The sequence below is a fragment of the Setaria italica genome, chromosome VII (genome assembly GCF_000263155.2).
Source record: "Setaria italica strain Yugu1 chromosome VII, Setaria_italica_v2.0, whole genome shotgun sequence".
Taxonomy (NCBI): Eukaryota; Viridiplantae; Streptophyta; class Magnoliopsida; order Poales; family Poaceae; genus Setaria; species Setaria italica.
Genome location: NC_028456.1, coordinates 30,972,957 through 30,991,481, shown reverse-complemented (window position 1 = coordinate 30,991,481; position 18,525 = coordinate 30,972,957). Strand labels below are relative to the sequence as shown.

The 18,525-nt window shown below is 47.6% G+C and overlaps 3 protein-coding genes and 1 pseudogene across 3 annotated transcripts; 3 read left to right on the top strand and 1 right to left on the bottom strand.

The window, feature by feature from the left end:
- Positions 1-1,642: 1,642 nt before the first annotated feature.
- On the top strand, positions 1,643-3,867 carry LOC105913527 (S-locus-specific glycoprotein S6). Its single transcript, XM_012847498.2, is given in 4 exon segments — positions 1,643-1,966; positions 1,969-3,048; positions 3,148-3,431; positions 3,533-3,867. Coding segments are annotated over 4 exon segments (1,872 nt in total). The 5' UTR covers positions 1,643-1,782; the 3' UTR covers positions 3,857-3,867.
- A 312-nt stretch (positions 3,868-4,179) lies between these two features.
- LOC111257967 (putative receptor-like protein kinase At4g00960) lies at positions 4,180-4,695 on the top strand. The gene is made up of 2 exons (XM_022828560.1): positions 4,180-4,306; positions 4,378-4,695. Exons 1-2 carry the CDS (start codon positions 4,211-4,213, stop codon positions 4,693-4,695), a joined length of 414 nt encoding a protein of 137 aa, XP_022684295.1. The 5' UTR covers positions 4,180-4,210.
- A 1,872-nt stretch (positions 4,696-6,567) lies between these two features.
- On the top strand, positions 6,568-10,116 carry LOC101769421 ((6-4)DNA photolyase). Its single transcript, XM_004976890.2, has 14 exons — positions 6,568-6,987; positions 7,085-7,156; positions 7,240-7,320; positions 7,446-7,616; positions 7,703-7,774; positions 7,913-7,999; positions 8,087-8,185; positions 8,284-8,367; positions 8,447-8,533; positions 8,668-8,739; positions 9,175-9,288; positions 9,382-9,469; positions 9,566-9,661; positions 9,735-10,116. Exons 1-14 carry the CDS (start codon positions 6,667-6,669, stop codon positions 9,923-9,925), a joined length of 1,635 nt encoding a protein of 544 aa, XP_004976947.1. The 5' UTR covers positions 6,568-6,666; the 3' UTR covers positions 9,926-10,116.
- A 2,224-nt stretch (positions 10,117-12,340) lies between these two features.
- Positions 12,341-16,248, bottom strand: LOC101754823 (annotated as a pseudogene).
- Between the last annotated feature and the right edge of the window lie 2,277 nt (positions 16,249-18,525).

Genomic DNA, 18,525 nt, shown 5'->3' with positions numbered 1-18,525 from the left:
AACATAGAGGTCATTGTCAACCTCTTTGGCAGGACTTCGGCTTGTACTAAAATGACTTCGGCTTCGACTCATCAAGCGGTTTTTATGGCTCCGGCTCATTCTATTGAAAAATATTTGTGATTGGCTTCTCGAAGTTAGTTTGAGGTTGATAGAAAGATGAAATGTCCAAAATAAGAACATATACTTTTTCATTCCTTTTTTTCTTTTCCATCGTTCTTTTATTCCATCTACTATTTTTTTCCTTACGCCTTTTTTTTTTTGCCGGGTGTGCCTTATCCCCTTCGGCCCTTCCCAACATGCCTTTTTTCCTATTTCTGTTTTTGCCGAGCGTGCTTTATCTCCTTCGTTGACTTCACTGGCACCCGTTACGTTCGATGCTCGCGCGGCAGCCTGGGGACCTCGAGCTCGCCCGCCTAGGAGCTCCAGCAGCCGGTCCGCTCCGCCGCCGGTGCGGCAACCACGCCGCCGTCAGACCGCCTCGCGCGGCCACGCGGCCACCGGTCGTCCCCGCGATACACCGCCGCCGGTGCGCCGTGCGCGGCGGCGCTGTCCCGCTGCTCCTCCGCCTACCGTCGGCCTGCGCCACCACCAGCGCACCGGCAGCACCGCGAGCGAGCTGCCGCGCCGCCCCGACGTTGGTCCTTCCCGAGCCCGGTGTCGTCACCAGCGTCGCGGAGAGAAGGTAAGGGGAGTGGCAATTTTGCAGTAGTTTCGACGAACTTGAGGGGCAAAGTTAAAGCACATGGCTGTGTGGGGAAGAGGAGAAGCCGGGGAAAGCTAGGCCTTGTTTACTTCCCAAGTTGGGAGGTGCCAAATTGGCATTTTGCCATAAATGCGATACTGTAGCGTTTCGTTTGTATTTGTGAATTATTGTCCAAATATTGACTAATTTGGCTCAAAAGATTCGTCTCGCAAAGTACAACAAAACTGTGCAATTAGTTTTTGATTTCGTCTACATTTAGTACTCCATGCAAAACTGTGCAATTAGTTTTTGATTTCGTCTACATTTAGTACTCCATGCATGTACCGCAAGTTTGATGTGATGGATAATCTTCTTTTTGCATAGTGTCAAAGTTGGAAGTTTGGAGGGAAGTAAACAAGGGCCTAATTTTATGGCTCACGCTGCTCAGTTCAATTTGATGACCGGCTTCTTCACACCGGCTTCTCCTGTGAAGCCCTTTTCAACTCAGCCGTTTGGTAGGGTTTGGCCTGAAGCCGGTGCAAAAGCCGGAGCCAGAGGCCAGAGCCCTACCAAAGGCCCCTTTAACTTTCCCGCCAATCCATGGACAACTCTCATTACTATGGTCCCGTTTGGTAGAGCTTCGGCTTCTCATAAAACGGCTTCGGCTTCGGCTTCTTCGGTGGAGTGGTCTTTTTAGTGAAGCTGAAGCCATTTTGCAAAACGTTTGGTAAAACGGCTTCTCAATGGCAATATATGTAATTTTATGATCACTTAATGCTTGGAGAGAGAGGAGAAGCCGGTGAAGCCACTTTTTTCGGCTTCTCCTCTCTAGTGTAAGCCGTTTTGCCGCTTCTCCTCGGCTTTGGTGGTGAAGCCGTTTTGAAATTGATCCTTTGGTAGGGCTTCATCAAAAGCCGGTGGAGAAGCACTTTGAGAAACCCTACCAAACGGGGCCTATATTCCGCCAGCTCCTAGAATTCGAGATCGTAACTCGAGAGTAGTAAAGCATGTTGGATCATACGTATATATCAGCAGTCAATGCCGTATGACCTTGTTGCTCATCAAGAGCAGGAAACACCTATCCGTCGATCACGAGCTTAATGGCCAGCCATGTCCTCGTCTTCCTATCTCTGTCTCTGTTCCTTCTCGGAACACCAGCCGCCTGCATTTCCGACATGTTCGACCACGGCCGCAACATCACCGACGGCGAGACGCTCGTCTCGTCCGGTGGGTTCTTCACGCTGGGTTTCTTCTCTCCTGGAGTGACCACCCGGAGGTACCTTGGATATGGTTCTCCGTCTCGGAGACCGCCGTGTGCTGGGTGGCCAACCGGGAACGGCCTCTCAATGACACCTCCGGCGTGCTGGTGCTCGGCGACACCGGGAGGCTCTTCCTTCTAGACGGCTCCGGGCAGGTCGTCTGGTCCTCGAACTCGGTCGGCGCCGCTTCGGCGGTGGCGCGGCTGCTGCATTCCGGCAACCTGGTCGTCCTCCGCCACCGGAACAGCAGCGCCGTCCTGTGGCAGTCGTTCGACCATCCGTCGAACACCTTGCTGCCCGGCATGAAGACCGGCAAGAATCTGTGGACCGGAGCCGAGTGGTACCTCACGTCGTGGCGGTCGGCCAACGACCCGGCCCCCGGGCCATACCGGCGAGGGACACAGACGGCCGGGCTTCCGGAGAACGTCGTGTGGCACGGCGGCGCGAAGAAGTACCGTACGGGCCCGTGGAACGCCCTTTGGTTCAACGGCGTGCCCGAGATGCGGTCGTACGCCGACATGTTCGCGTACTAGGTGACGGCGAGCCCCGGCGAGGTCACCTACGGCTACCACGCCAAGGCCGGCGCGCCCTTCTCCCTGCTCGTGGTGACCGAGGACGGCGCGATCCAGCCCCTGGTCTGGGACCCCAGCAGCCGGGCGTGGAAGACCTTCTACAGCACGCCGCGGGACGTGTGCGACGCCTACGCCAGGTGCGGGCCGTTCGGCCTGTGCAACGTCAACGCCGCGTCCACGTCGTTCTGCGGCTGCGCCAAGGGGTTCGGCCCTGCGTCGCCGTCGGCGTGGCGCATGAGGGAGGCCTCCGGCGGGTGCCGGCGGAACGTGCCGCTGGACTGCGGCAATGGGACGACGACGACGGACGGGTTCGTGATCGTTAGGAATGTGAAGCTGCCCGACACGCACAACGCGTCGGTGGAGGAGTGCAGCGCGAGGTGCCTCGCAAACTGTTCGTGCGTGGCCTACGCCGCCGCGGACATCCGAGGAGGTGGTGCTGGCAGTGGACGCATCATCTGGACCCATGACATTGTCGACGTCCGGTACACGGACAAAGGGCAGGACCTCTACCTTAGGCTCGCCAAGTCTGAAGTAGGTATGTCAGCGTAAAAAGTTCTGAAGTGTTGGCATGTTCATTCTTCCTGGGAAACCTCAGCTCTGGCAATTGAGCCATGCTTCTGTCAACTCTCCTCAGAAGATGATGCCAGGACCAGGAGGATAAGTGCGGCCGTCATCGCAGCCATATCTGTTGTTTGCGCCGTTGCGGCCATTTTTCTTTCTGTAGCCTTCATTATCTGCAGGAACATGAGACACAAAACTTGGCGTCTCGCACAAGTATATCTCGAAATAATGGCGTTGCTGATGTGGAAGCACACAAGCCTCTGGATGCTGCGGCTGTTGGCCACCGTAGAGAAGGCCACAGGGAATTTCTCCAAAACGAATGTGATCGGCGAAGGCGCCTTCGGCATCGTCTATGAGGTCTGCAAACACTTGTGCTGATTTTGTCCAAAAGACCAGAGAACGCATTTTTCAAATTCAAATCTGCATTGTGTAACACATCTCCAGCTGACTGTTTGCAGGGTCAGCTACCGAATGATCATCCTCTGGCCGGAGGACTACCTGGGAGAAAGGTCGCCGTGAAGAGGCTTAAGCTTTCATCCCTGCCAAACAGAGTCCTGGACGATTTCCCGAGGGAAGTGGCGGTCATGTCCAAGCTCCGGCACGACAACCTCGTCCGGCTCCTCGCGTTCTGCGACCAGGGCAACGAGCGGCTGCTGGTGTACGAGTACATGCAGAACAGGAGCCTGAATCTCTACTGTAACACCCCACGCACTGACCCTGCATTTCTTGATGTATCATTGCTACACACCTTGAAACTTCATTGCTTCAAAAACTGGAACTGACAGGAAAACTCAGCGTTCGTGCTTCATTGAGTTGGCCGACGAGGTTGGAGATCATCCATGGAATCGCTCGAGGCGTCTGCTACCTTCATGAGGGGACAGGCGAGATCGTGATCCACCGAGATCTTAAGCCGTCCAATGTGCTTCTGGACAGCCGATAGAAGCCTAGGATAGCAGACTTCGGCACGGTGAAGCTGTTCCGTGTCGATCAGACAGGGACGCAAACTGTAGTGGTTTCACCGTGAGTAGCTTCTGTTCTTGACATCAGAGCGTACACAGCTAAACTTCAGCATCGACTGACACGGGCAAGTTGCACGAAGGGGATACGCGCCGCCGGAGTACGCCAAGGACGGGGACATGACGCTGAAATGCGACGTCTTCAGCTTCGGCGTCGTGCTGCTCGAGGTCGTCAGCGGCCGGAGGAACAGCGCCGAGCCAAGCCACCTCTCGCACGTGAGCACGCGACGTCCTTTTCCGTTGGCATCTGTTCAGGTAACCATGCTGAATTTGCAATGATTTTGCAGGTATGGAAGCTCTGGGAAGAGCACAGGATCATGGGCCTCCTCGACCCGGCGGTGCCGCGACCTTGCTCCGACTCCGACGCCGACCTCCTGTCCGAGCTGCGGAGGTGCATCCATATCGGCCTCCTCTGCGTGCAGCGGTCGCCCGGCCACAGGCCGGCCATGTCGGCAGCTCTCGCCACGCTGACCAGCAGGACCTCGCAGCTGGACCAGCCAAGGAGGCCCGTCCTCGAGTGTCGAACGACGAGGCCTCTTCTCGCCGGTGAAGCGACCGGCGGCGGCGCCATCGTGGAGGACCCGCCTCGAGTGTCTAGCTGTTAGGTTAAGGAAATAATTTTCCTAAAAAAAGTTAAGGAAATAATCTCCCGCCTCTATATGTGCCAACTGCCAACCGAGAAAGCAATAGCAAATAGATCATTAGCCGGAGCCCTGTTAGGTTTTCAAGGAGCCCACGTAGGCCTGCCAGGAGAAGCCCGATCAGAAGTCCCCGAAGGAATATACGTAGAAGCCTGAGCAGGAGCCCTGTGAGAATACCTAGAAGAAGTGTGAGCAGAAGCCCTGTAAGAGGTGGTCGATCTCGCAGGAACACTAGCAGAAGTCCCAGTCCACCTCGCAGGGCAATATCACCACCACCAAACAATGGGAGGAGCCCATCCAGGACTGGCTCTCCTGATGGGTCTCCAAAACGCATAAGGCGGGGACGTGGTTTTACTCAGCGGTACTCATTTGCAAGACAATATCGCTCACCTTCTGCTGATCGCTCGCATCGCTATGGTGGAAGAAGTGACCGTGACAGGTAATTTAATCAAAGTTTGAGCTTTTGCTTCATTTATTCTGGATTTTTCAATTATTTTTTCTCCTTCTGTGGATACATGGGTTACCGGGGTTCCCGCCAGAGGCAGACCATCATCACCAAGGTAAATGAACTGGTGTTATATGTGATAATTTAACAACTGGTCTTTTTTTTTATGGATATCAAGCTTCTGGTATTATTTGTGATGCACACATCATTGAACCAAATTCTGAACAAGTGCTAGTTTTATGTGGATATTTAACTTAAATGTATGACACGCATGATCGAATCAAATTTTATTTCAAGGTATTATTTCTGAGTTGGTTCCATGTCATGATTTCTTTTATTTTACCACTTGAGGCATAGTAGGTACAGGAGGAGGAGCCGAAGCACCTCACGCAGCCCTGTCCACAGAGAGCGACGAAGGGGAGGTGGCTACAGCAGAAGCCCTGTACGGAGTCGTTCGCCCCCTGCCGGGAAACCAAGGTCACGCGGTGAGCCGTGAGCGTGCACGGTCAGTCTCCAGGAGCCGCCTGTCCGGGTCACGATCAAGGTCTCCACCACCAGCACATGATCGGTCCCCACCGGATTCCCCGTCTCCTAAGCGTGCAAGTGATGAGAAGTCTCGGTCCCCGTCTCCATCCCGATCCCGTTCGGTGTCTGCAAGCCCAAGTCCTGGTTTCCTACGGAGATGGCTCCCCAGATTCTGCTGGGAAGTAGGGGGCAGTGAAATGTTTTTACTACCTTTTGGCATTGGGTGTTGATCGATCCATCGGCACTTTATGTTAAAATTAAGTTGCTACTGGTAGTCGGTAGAGAAGCCGTTTTGATACTTGAGGAGCCCCTGGTGGTGTTATGGCTGTAGTAGTGTTGCATATGTTTGGGATGATGATCTTGGATGCGGTTCAGTCGTCTTCAGACAAATAATCTGTGCCTAGCATATGTTTTTGTAGAACATGTTGCACGGTTTCTATTCGTCGGTGGAATCAAATGAGAATCATAATAATATCTTGTTCTTGGATGCCATTATTCCTTTTGCATTTCCCCGGATGTTCTTTAGACAAATACCGACTGTTTTTTATGTAACGTGTGCTTGTATACTTGTGTTTTGTCTTGTGGAGCCGAGCTGTTTTCAGCGTGTTACCTTGCATTGCCTAAATCTGGTGCATGGATACAGCTTGCAACACATTAATTTTGCGGTTTTGGGAAGGTGAATGTTCTAGTACGCTGGCTTTGTTTTCCCTCTTGCCTGCCGCACTCTGGCCTAGCAGTCCAAGTAGCCGCACCGGATCCCGTGTGGCACGACTGGAACGGCCAAAAGGAAACCGACGTGGCCAGTACCCGCGCCACTCGCTACGGTTACCTCCCTTGTTCAAACCTCCGCCGCCCAGTCGCCCATCAACGGCCGGCGCCCTCTCTCCACTCCGACGCCGGCAAAATTCCCCAATTCTGACTTTCCGAGCGTCCCAACGCCCAACCAGGCAATAGCACCCGCCGCGATGGAGGCCGCGACCGCCGCGACGGCGGCGGCGATGGTGTGGTTCCGGAAGGGGCTGCGCGTGCACGACAACCCGGCGCTCGACGCGGCCCGCCGCGGGGCCGGGCGGTTGTACCCGGTGTTCGTGCTCGACCCGCGGTACCTCCGCCCGGACCCCGCCGCGGCGTCCCCGGGCTCCGCGCGCGCCGGGGTCGCCCGCGTCCGCTTCCTCCTCGAGAGCCTCGGCGACCTCGACGCCCGCCTCCGCCGCCTCGGCTCCCGCCTCCTCCTCCTCCGCGCCCGCGACGACGTCGCCGACGCCGTCTGCGCCGCCCTCAAGGACGTAAGCATCCGCCCATCTCCACCGCGCCCGATGCAAATTTAACGGATTTTCTCTTCGTCCATCGGGTACATCGCACATACTTACAATTGCATCGCAGTGGAACATCGGCAAGCTGTGCTTCGAGTCCGACACTGAGCCGTACGCGCTGGTCCGCGACAAGAAAGTCACGGTGAGTCTCATCTGCTCATGATCGCTTATCTCGAGTAGTTTTCTTACAAGTTCTTATCCGATGAAGATTTTTTTTTCGTGTAGGATTTTGCGATGGCTTCGGGGATCGAGGTGTTCACGCCGGTCAGCCACACCCTCTTCGACCCAGCAGAAATCATAAACAAGGTACTCGTGCTCGAACACTCTTACTCTTAGTATACACTCGTTAGCGGGTACCAGACTACCAGTGAAGTCAGGGCCAAATGTTTGGAGTTCACCGCTTACCTGATTTTTGTTTTGCCCATTTGCAGAACGGTGGTCGGCCGCCTTTGACGTACCAATCGTTCATCGCCATTGCCGGGGAACCACCTGAGCCTCTTATGGAGGAGTACTCTGAACTCCCACCGGTTGGAGACACGGGAGAGTATGAGTTGTTGCCCGTGCCCACAGTGGAGGAGCTTGGGTATGGGGATATCAGCCAGGTACGAGCGGAGTCAAGATTGGTCCAAAGAAGTAGTATTTCAGTTTCTGCTCGATGGGGCTTGAACTGCTGGATGGCCATTTGCAGGAGGAGATTCCGCCATTCCGAGGAGGTGAGACAGAAGCTCTGAGGAGAATGAAAGAATCAATTGAAAATAAGGTGGGGTGCTTCTGGAATGGCATATCCTGATTCAATTCATCCATTGGTTTTTGTTAGCTGTTAGCTGTTTGTACAATTGATCTCTTTTTTTAAAGCTTGTACAATTGATCTCTCTGTGATTTTCTCTTGTTTCTGTAGGAATGGGTTGCCAAATTTGAGAAACCTAAGGGTGACCCATCTGCCTTCCTCAAACCTGCAACAACTGTCTTGTCACCATATCTCAAGGTGAGTTTTGTCACTGACCCGGTGCAGGTAGTTGTTCTTCCCCATTTATCTTAGATTGCAGTGTTGAGACGGATTGTCATGTTGCAGTTTGGCTGCCTGTCGTCCAGATATTTTTACCACTGCATTCGGGATGTCTACAGGAGTGTCAGAAATTATACAAAACCACCTGTTTCATTGACAGGCCAGGTGATTTGTAATTGCATTTATTGGGCTTGAAGGAAAAATCAGGCTGCACGACTTATTATAAGGTGGATCTGAGTGCATGACTCTTGTTCTTGTAACAGTTGCTGTGGCGAGACTTCTTCTACACAGTGTCTTTTGGGATTCCTAATTTTGATCAGATGAAAGGAAACAAAATATGCAAGCAGGTTTGCTTCCTTCGAACCATATCTTATACACTGATGCCATTTCACGAGCATAGCTGTAACTTAATCCCATTTAGTTTAGATTCCATGGAGTGAGAATGAGGAGCTATTTGTTGCATGGAGAGACAGCCGGACAGGGTATCCATGGATTGATGCTATCATGATTCAGGTTCTCTCTAGTGAACTTTGCAAGAATAGGGCACTTTGCTCCTTGTTCTGTTTTCTGTTACTTTAATTGCAGCACACATAACTACCAGAGTATGTGTCTATGTGATAATGTTCTTTTCGTGTACTGTCTGCTAGCTGAGGAAGTGGGGCTGGATGCATCACCTTGCACGCCATTCAGTTGCTTGTTTCCTGACGCGTGGTGATCTGGTATTATATATGAAACTTGCTTCGGATAAGAAACTCTGCTGGGAATTCTATGCCTAGTTTGGTCCCTTTTTTTTGCGTAGTTTTACTTAAACCTACTTGATAGAACATACATGTTCGTACTTTAAAATTTTGGTCTTTTGGCAACTTTGTAATTTTTCTAAAGGAAAAGGAAGTCCATGAGAATTGGCCATTTTGCTACATTAATCTCTTCAAATAGAAAATATGGGTTTTGGATTGTTTTGATGAGCCATTCATTGGAGTATTGTGCTGGTGGAATCTTAAAACCATTTAGTTGCATAACAAATTTTTATAAGGACATTGACATTTTTTAAAGATTTGTGGACAATGACATTATGCACCTAAAGTAATTTTCAAAGCCTAATTCCAATCTACCTGGTGTTTCTCATGACGAACTTCTTAACTTTCCGTTTAAAGTTTATCCACTGGGAGAAAGGTCGTGATGTCTTTGAAAGGCTACTGATTGACTCTGACTGGGCCATTAACAATGGCAATTGGCTGTGGTTGTCTTGCTCATCCTTCTTCTATCAGGTTAGACAACGCATATCCTTCAGATGGCATTGGTTATGGACATTTTTGTTCAGCCTAATAGTTTGCTTACTTTACTTCAATCTTATAAAACAGTACCACAGAATTTACTCCCCCATTACATTTGGAAAGAAGTATGATCCTAATGGGAACTACATCAGACATTTCATTCCAGCGCTGAAAGGTACTTCTGAAGTCAGAACTCGGAAGAAAGCATTTTTTTTGGACAAAGAGAACGAAACATTTTTCTTTTGCACAATGCTATATTCTATTAATTTAGACATGCCGAGGGAGTACATTTACGAGCCTTGGACTGCTCCCCTTAGCATCCAGAAGAAAGCCAAATGTATTATTGGCAAAGACTACCCGAAACCAGGTAAAAGGAACACTATCTGAAGACGTAGTTAGAAATAATTAATGCACCTTTGAACACTCTTTTGGTTTTACAGTGGTTGATCATGAGACTGCAAGCAAAGAGTGCAGAAAGAGGATGGGAGAAGCTTATGCGTCGAGTCGCCTTGATTCCAACCCTTCAAGAGGGAAACCCTCAAACATGTCACGGAGAAAAAAGTCTCACGGTGACCAAGGTGCCTCAAACTCGTCAATTGCCAAGATAATGAAGAGGAGTCGAGCTGAGTGATGCGCAGATCCCCTCCTGTGACAACATTACAAAATTAAGCTGTGACAACGAACGACTGCCTGCAGCAGTCATCTGTAGCATCCTGATGAAGTAGTTTAACTGAAAAGGAAATGACTTGCGATCCTTTCTGAATTGTAGCATCTATACCAACAATGAACGAAGAGATCTATAACATGTATTTTTTAGAGGAAGAGAGATCTCTAACATGTGATGGGTGCATAATCATGTAATGTATCACACAGAGTCTGGTAGGAAAAACAAAAAATTTGGGGGGTGGAGTTGGAAGGAGGGGTGGTGGGCCGAGACCAACGCTGCCCCACGTAAAGCAGGCTCCACGGCAGGAGCCCAGCCAGCTGCGTGGGAGGGGCCCATTAGTTTCGGGTGTCCGTCATCGAAATGGGCCACAAGAGAGCCCACTACTGGTCCAACCCGGGCCGCGCTTTTAACAACGTCTGCTCAGGCCCATCTTTGCCCTCCTACCAACCCCGAATGGTGGGCCGCGACGCGCTTATTTGAGCCTGGTTCGCTGAGAGTAGGACAACGATACGGTACTAATGTCGTTGTCATACGCGTGTACGTGTACTGTATGTATAGTAGCCTCCACGCGACGATCGACAGATGGGCTAAAATCCCAGCCCAATTGCACGCCAGGCCCAAATTCCACTGCGAGAAGAGAGACCGAAACGGAACGATTCCGTGCGCCTCGCGCTCGTACCAGCGACGAACTGAGGCAATGTGTGGTTGCGACAAAAAAAAAAAAAAACCCGAAAACGCATCGCGAAAGGCCGGTTTCTTGAACGTAACAAAACGATTCGGGACTAATATACCAGGACGATACGCCAGCTCAGACAGAGCGTGCAATGGAATCACTGCCCCAAGGAAAAAGCTAAGGAGCGTCGGGTCGCACCAATGCGCGAGCGCGCGACCTGCAGGGCCTGTAGTCCGGCGGTTGGGAGATGGACCATCACCCACGAGAATCTTTTTAAATTTTACTTCTATAAAATGCGATAATTTTCTCATGAATTGTTCATTTTTAATTCTGATCGCACCACCGTGTTTTTTTACGATAAGATCTATAAAACAAGACCCATGTTATATATGTTTTGGAATAGTTTTTATAATCTAGCAATTTATATTGAAAGTACAGTAGCTACTTATGTATTAGGTGCGTGACAACTTATGTATAAACCTCTCAACATAATATGAGATAAATTGCTTAAAATAATTTTTATCCTCCATTATATTGTCTCTCTATGAACTATCTACATAAGTAAACACATTGTCTCTATACATACTATTCTTTGCACATGAGTTGTTACACAATCTTTGTATAAATTGATACATTTATTTCTATATAAATTCATTACTAAACTAGTAGACATATAATAGAAGTTGGTACATAATAATTGTACAAGTTTTATACTTTACCTCTAGGTATCAGGATGTATATATATCGTTGTCTACTAATCTGTACATAAATTTGATACATACGTTGTTACACAATTTGTACATAAGTTACTTACTCACAATCAACATAACTTTACAGCCGCATAAAATAATTTTAAAACATATCATATATGGATCTTGTTTTGTTGATCTCATTTCAAAGAACACAATGATACAAATGGATTTAGAAATGGACACTTGATGAAAGAGCAATGGTCATTTAAAAAAAATTATACGTGGCTGGATAAGTTTGGTGTTTGAGATGCTGAAGTGGCTTTAAGTGATGTCCATTCCTCCTCTTCGCCTGAATGAAGTTAAAGAAGCTTGGCAACCCTGCCACTGTTACCTTGGTTTCACTAGTAAGCACGATGAGGCTGGGAGTAGAAACGAGATCATCCGGTCGATACATCCTACGACCCCAGCTGAGTGCCATCCACAGCTTACGATGAGGATGTATGCGTAATATTAAACAACAATAAATATGCTACACGAAGAAAATATTAGGTCCTATTTGGATAGAATAAAAGTGCATGACTAAAGTTTAATTCTAAATGTGATAATGGGTTAAACATGGACTAATTACTAACTAATTTTGACTAATGAGATCTAACCACCAATTAGCAACTATCTTTACAATTAGTTTATTTGCTTCACTTTACTCAGATTTGGCGACAACTCAAGAAGTGACCTGCTTTAGTTTTTTTGGCCAAAAAAAGAGAAAAATATTCTGGTTTACAAAATTCTAAACCAGTTATGGGTACACACAAAGAAAGGAAGGAAAACAAAGGCTATGCAAGGAACAAAAGAGAACACACATAACAAGCGACACCCTGGTAGATTGAGATAACACAATCAAGGACCCAAAACCAAATGATTTTTTTGTAGCATACCCAAACCGAAAGGAATTAATAAAAGGATTCGGCTCACAAATCATATATTGACCTATAGCTACTTTCGCTCCTTTCCCTGCTATGAGAGGTAGATCGTGTAGCTGCCGTGCGACGTGCTGGATGCTTCTTCCTGCGTCGAGCCATCTTTCTTGCGGAGAGAAGGCTCGGTTATGCTGTCGAACACTGGCCTTTTAGGGGCACGGATCTGTGAGCTGCTGTTGTTGAGCATTGTAATCACTGCATACATGGTAGGCCTGTCGTTGGGCGATTGCTGCACGCAGAGAAGGCCTATCTGCAAACATCTCTCCAGTTCGAACAGGAGCTCAGGCTCCGGTTGGGAAACTGCTGAATCCAGAAGCTCAGTGATCCTATGTTGATTCCAAAGGGTTAAACAACTGTCATATATACTTGCCCAAAAATGAAAAAGGTCTTTGCATAATTTCTGGCAGCAGTATGCTCACATCAGAAAGGAGCGTTGGTGTGTTTCTGTTCTTTTGGCCACTGACTATCTCCAGCATGATAACTCCAAAGCTGTACACATCGCACTTGAGCGTTAAATACCGTTCCATCATGTATTCTGGAGCCGTGTACCCCCTTCGGTAAAAAGAAATCAGTTCAATATCAAAACCTTAACAATAAAGGATCTATACTGGTATAAGAAAAAGGTCATCTATTAAAATTCCGCGTCGGCATGTAATGTGAAATACTATGTAAAAAAGGGAAAAAGTTCAAATTACTCCCTTCAGGAAAGTTCAAATAACCCCCTAAACTATGTTTTGGTTCAATTTACCGCCTAAACTATGCTATTTGGTTAAACTTACCCCATATTGCAATTTGTCCTTTTTATTTCTCCATACACAAGTTGAATTTTAATTTGATATTTGGATGGTGGTAGTTGACATCATAATCTATATTAAAAAATATTTTATGAATTTTTCATTATTATTTATATAATTTTGTATCTCTAGTATAAATTTTGCCATTAAATATCCTACCCTATCAAAATAATAATAAAAAATTTATGATATATTTTTCTAACATGTCTTATGATGTTTGCTATTTTCTTGCAAAATTTGAACTTAAGATTCCACTTGTGCGTAGAGAAACAAAAGAGACAAATTGTGTTAAGGGGTAAATTGAACCAAATGGCATAGTTTAAGGGGTAAACTGAACAAAAAATATTTTAGGGGGTTATTCAGACTTTGGTTATACTTTAGTTATACTTTAGGGGAGTAATTTGAACTTTTTCCAAAAAGGAAAAATAATAAAAGCCTAGCTGCTATGAATTGAAACAGTAGCTAGGGACTTCAGGTTTTGATCATACGCTGTTTGTACTAGTGTTGGATCTGTCTGGTCAACAACAAAGAATTTTGCAGTGCCAAAGTCTGCGATCTTAGGCCTCCAATTGTCATCCAGAAGAATATTGGACGGTTTTAGATCTCTGTGAATCACTTCCTCGTTTAGTCCATGAAGATAAGAAAACACCTTTTGCAACCCCTCGAATTATTTCCAGCCTACGCTCCCAATTCAGCAAAGCATGAAGTTTTGGATCTTCTCCTGTTAGTTCCATAGATAGCAGAGATTATGACCGTAAGACACATGTTAATGTATATTGTATACTTATGTGTATTGTGATGTACCAGATATGTAGAGTTCCAAACTCTTGTTCTTCATGTACTCGTAGACTAGTATCCGCTCATTCCCATCCTTGCAGTAATGGAGGAGTTGAACAAGGTTGTTATGCTTGAGCTTCGACATGACGTCCACTTTCTCATGAAAGCCTCACCACCTTCATCAACTTGAGGAGATTGTATGATCCTCTTTACAGCAACCTTTCTACCATCAGGTAAGCGCCCCTGGGATATTACAACTCGATATTATGATACTGACTTTGAACAGTAACACATAATCACATTAAGATTAATAAGTTTTGACAAGCTATACACTAGAAAGAAGCAAGGGTGCATAGCAACAACCCACCTATTATGGTGGTGTTACTTCACATGTCATCATTTTTCTAAACAATATACATGGTATAGCCAATCGAAAAATAGCCACAACACTAGAAAAAAAGAATCCAACAAAAAAAAAGAAAGACAACATAATAACACAAAACCTGTCAAATACCAAACAGGCCATCCCAAAAATCGATAACAAACCCGATATCTATAATAAAAACTACCACTACCGAGAAATAGTTTTTTTCCCAAGAATTTTTATGACACATAAATAGCAGAACCTAATAAAAAATAAAAATAGAAGTAGTACACAAACCTCATACACAACTCCAAATCCTCCACGACCGATGATATTGCTCTCGGAAAAATACCCTGTTGCCTCCTTCAAACTAAGCAGCTCAAGAGAAGGGACAAGAACCGAAGCAGGAACAGAACTAGATGTGACACTCTGAGCAGGACTACGATGATGTTCAACAGAAGGGAAACTCGGAGCAGAACTATGAGCACCTGGAACATCCAATGCGCACGCAGTAATTGTAAAAATTGAATCGAAGAGCAAAAATGAAAAAGAAAGAAAGAAGAGATAGCTGCAATTAAGTTACCTGAAATTGTTCGTCCCCTGCGCCTCCTAATCAGAATTAGAACCAGCAGAACGAGGAGAATCACAACGACGGCAGCTACGGATGCAGCAACAACCGGCGCAGTAGGAAACGCCCGTGGCGACGAGGGGCGGGATCTCAGACTCGGCCAACCTCAGGTACAGGTCCTGGCCGTGGTCGACGTACGGAAGATCTATGATATCATCCGTCCACATGGCGCAGCCGCTAGGGACGTCGCCACCCCTGATGTCCGCGGCGGCGTAGGCCAAGCACGAACAGTTGGCGAGGCACCTGGCGCGGCACTCCTCCAACGAGATGCTCCTGTCCACCGAGACGTTGTGCGCGTCTGGAAGTTTCACCGCGTGCACCAACAGGAAACCGTCCGTGGTCGCCCCATCGCCGCAGTCAAGCTTCACGTTTCGCCGGCACCCACCCGAGGTGTCCCTCGAGTTCCACGCCGCCGGCGACGCCGGGCTGAACCCGTTGAGGCAGCTGCAGAACGACGTCGATGCGGCGCCGGCGTTGCACAGGCCGAACGCCCCGCAGTTGCGGTAGGAATCGCAGACGTCCCTTGGGCCCTGGAAGTAGGTCTGCCATGCCCGGGCGTCCGAGTCCCACACCAGGCGCCTGACCACGCCGGTGTCCAGCAGCACGATGTAAGTCAAGGGCCCGCCGGGTTTCGCGATGATGTAGCTGTAGGTTATCTCGCGTGGGCTGATAACCATCTCGTGCTCCATCACGTTCGTGTACGTCAGCACCTCCGGGATGCCGCTGAACCACCGGCCATTCCACGGGCCCGCGCGGTACTTCTTGGCGTTGCCTTGCCACACGACATTGTCGGGCAGCCCGGTGGTGTCCAGCGCGCGACGGTAGGGCCCTGGAGACGGGTCATCGGCTGAACGCCATGAGGTGAGGTACCACTCGGCTCCGTTCCAGAAGTCCTTGCCAATCTTCATCCCGGATAGCATGGCGTTCGACGGGAAGTCGAACGACTGCCACATAATGGTGGCGGTGGTGCTGCCTCGGTTGCGCACGACTAGGTTGCCGGAGCTTAGGAGCTGGGCCTCCACGGGGGAGGTGCTTGTGGAGTTGGACGACCAGGCAACCTGTCCGGAGCCGTCTCGCACGACAAGGCTACCTGTGTCGCTGATCACCAGCGCCCCAGAGTTGCCATCGATAGGGTGCTCACGGTTGGCCACCCAGCAGACGGCGTCACGGGAGACGGTGAACCAGATGCCGACGTACCTCTTGGTTGACACCCCGGGGGAGAAGAAACCCAAGGTGAATGTGCCATCGGCCGAGACGAGCGTGTCATTGTCAGTGATGTTGCGGCCCTTGCTGAACGTATCTCCGGCGGTGAAGGCTCTATGGGAAAGTAGTAAGAGCGAGAGCACAAGACTCAGGAGGAGGTGGATGCAGGTTGTTTCCATGGTCTGGGATATGGCTCTTGCACGCATGGGAGTTTGAGCCATGGGTATGTAAGAAAGGCTACAACAGAGTACATGCTTTAAAGCAAACTTTGGGTCAAAAGCATTTTAACTCAACTTGAGAACCACAGCGTTGACCCTTTCATTTTTACCATTTTAGAAATGGCTGTTGGAAATGCAAGTCAACTGTTGCCTGGTTTTGCAGCCCCTGTTTGCTTTTTTTAGTAGTAGAAACCAGGGATGAGCCCCCAATTTGGAATAGCGAAACCACATAACCAGTGTCTGACTGTACAAAGTTTACCCGGTTTTGTTTTACATTCAGTGCGCTCGTTTAAAGAACATATGACAGATCAGTGGTTGAAGTATTGAAATCGATAGATGGTGGTCATCTTTTTTGTTTCATTTGCAGTTTTTGTCAACTTGCCCAGCATGGTTTTTCACTCTGGTGACACATTAGAAGAGTTTTTGTTTTTTGAGGCAACTGAGGTTAGCCTGTTAGGAGGACCCCATCTGACTAGAATATTACTCAACTGAAGTCACCTGTTACAGAATCGCTCAGAGCCTAGGAAAACTTGAAAAAAGCAGGGAGGAGAGGGACACGTCTAAAACTAGGAGGGACGAGGGAGATCACACTCAGAACATGGACATACAAACACCAAGACCACGTAGCGGCAACATGCGTAGTGTGCCGAGTCAGAAACTCAGAACGCCGCGGGCCCGCGCCCGGCCTGGAAAGCCGTAGGGTCCAGTGCTGACTCTTGCTTGATCCCTCGGGCCTAGTTTCACATCCGGCCCAGTTGAAGAACGGTCGGCCCAACAAATAGCCCATCGTTTAGGTTAAGGAAATAAATATCCCCATCGTTTGGTTAAGGAGATAAATCTCCCGCCTGCCTCTCTTAGTATACAAATTACTCCTTCCGTTCCGAATTATAGATTGTTTTAGATTTTCTAAGTTCGTACCTTTTACTACTATGTATCTAGACATAATATATATCTACGTGCATAGGAAAAACCTATAAATATAAAAAAGCCAAAACGACTTATAATTTGGAACGGAGGAGGGAGTACAAAACTGTAGGCAATGGGGTTGGGGATTATATTGTTGGCAATTTGCAAATACTACAGGCATACTTAGAAACTATTGGCTGTTGGGAAAAAAAATACTAAGGGCTACTGATACTGTAGATCATTTATAGAAAACTGTAGGAAAAGATGAAAAGTCTTGTAGTGTTCTAACTCGACCTCAGGCTGTGGTAGTGATCCTATGTTGATTCCAAGGCCTGCAAAGTAGTAAAGTGTTATGTTTCCTTCATAGATGAGCATGCCTTGTATAATTTTTGTTGTAAAATAACAAAACAGTACCAATTTGGCGCCACGTTGGAATAGAACCACCACTTTTTATTAGGGTTCAGGGCTGAAAAATGTTCGGTTTAACTTGAACGAATTCAAGGGTCAAAGTTGTTTGGCACTGAACTTCGAGACATCACAAGACCAGACTCTCATGACAAAAATATCTAGAGGCTAAATAGACCTTTTCAAAATGGGAAAATTGCTGGTACTTGTGCCTTGCTCTTCATTCTGACGCTACACACGTAGATTCGTCCGACTCGTGGACGACTACGACCACACGTAGCACATGGAGCATGGTCGCACACACCAGCGCAGCTTCACACGTCATAGTCGTAACACAGTCAGGAGTGGCCGGCCTACTGTAGACTTTTCTTTTCTTGATAACCTATGTGTCTTTGTTGGCGACATCATACTCAAAGCAACTTGATCATATTCATTACTACCAGCTGTCCTAACAAAATGAGAAAACAAATCTAAGCAAACTGACTCCATTCACTGGTCTTACGTGTCTCATTTTCCTAAAAAGAACTCCGTATCACAATAATTGATACTCCATTCCGTTTGAAATTACAATACGCATTTCGTTTAGTTAGGACAAGCTTTTGACCAATAAGTACTACTCCCTCCGTTTATGTTTATAAGACATGGTGTTACTTGGCACGGTCTTCCAAATTATATTTTAACCATTCATTTATCTTATATTATATTATTTAATTATAGTTATAAATTTATAATTATTGTATAGTATATTTGGTTACAAATCCAACCACATAAAGTTTATAGTATAAAAATAAAAAATTGATAGTTAAACTATTATCAAAGATCATAAAGTTTGAATCTTGATATGCGCGTCGCCTTACAAATAAAATAAAATGTAGGGAGTACATAATTTTTATGCCACAAAGTTGATATTGTTAGATTCGTTTTGAA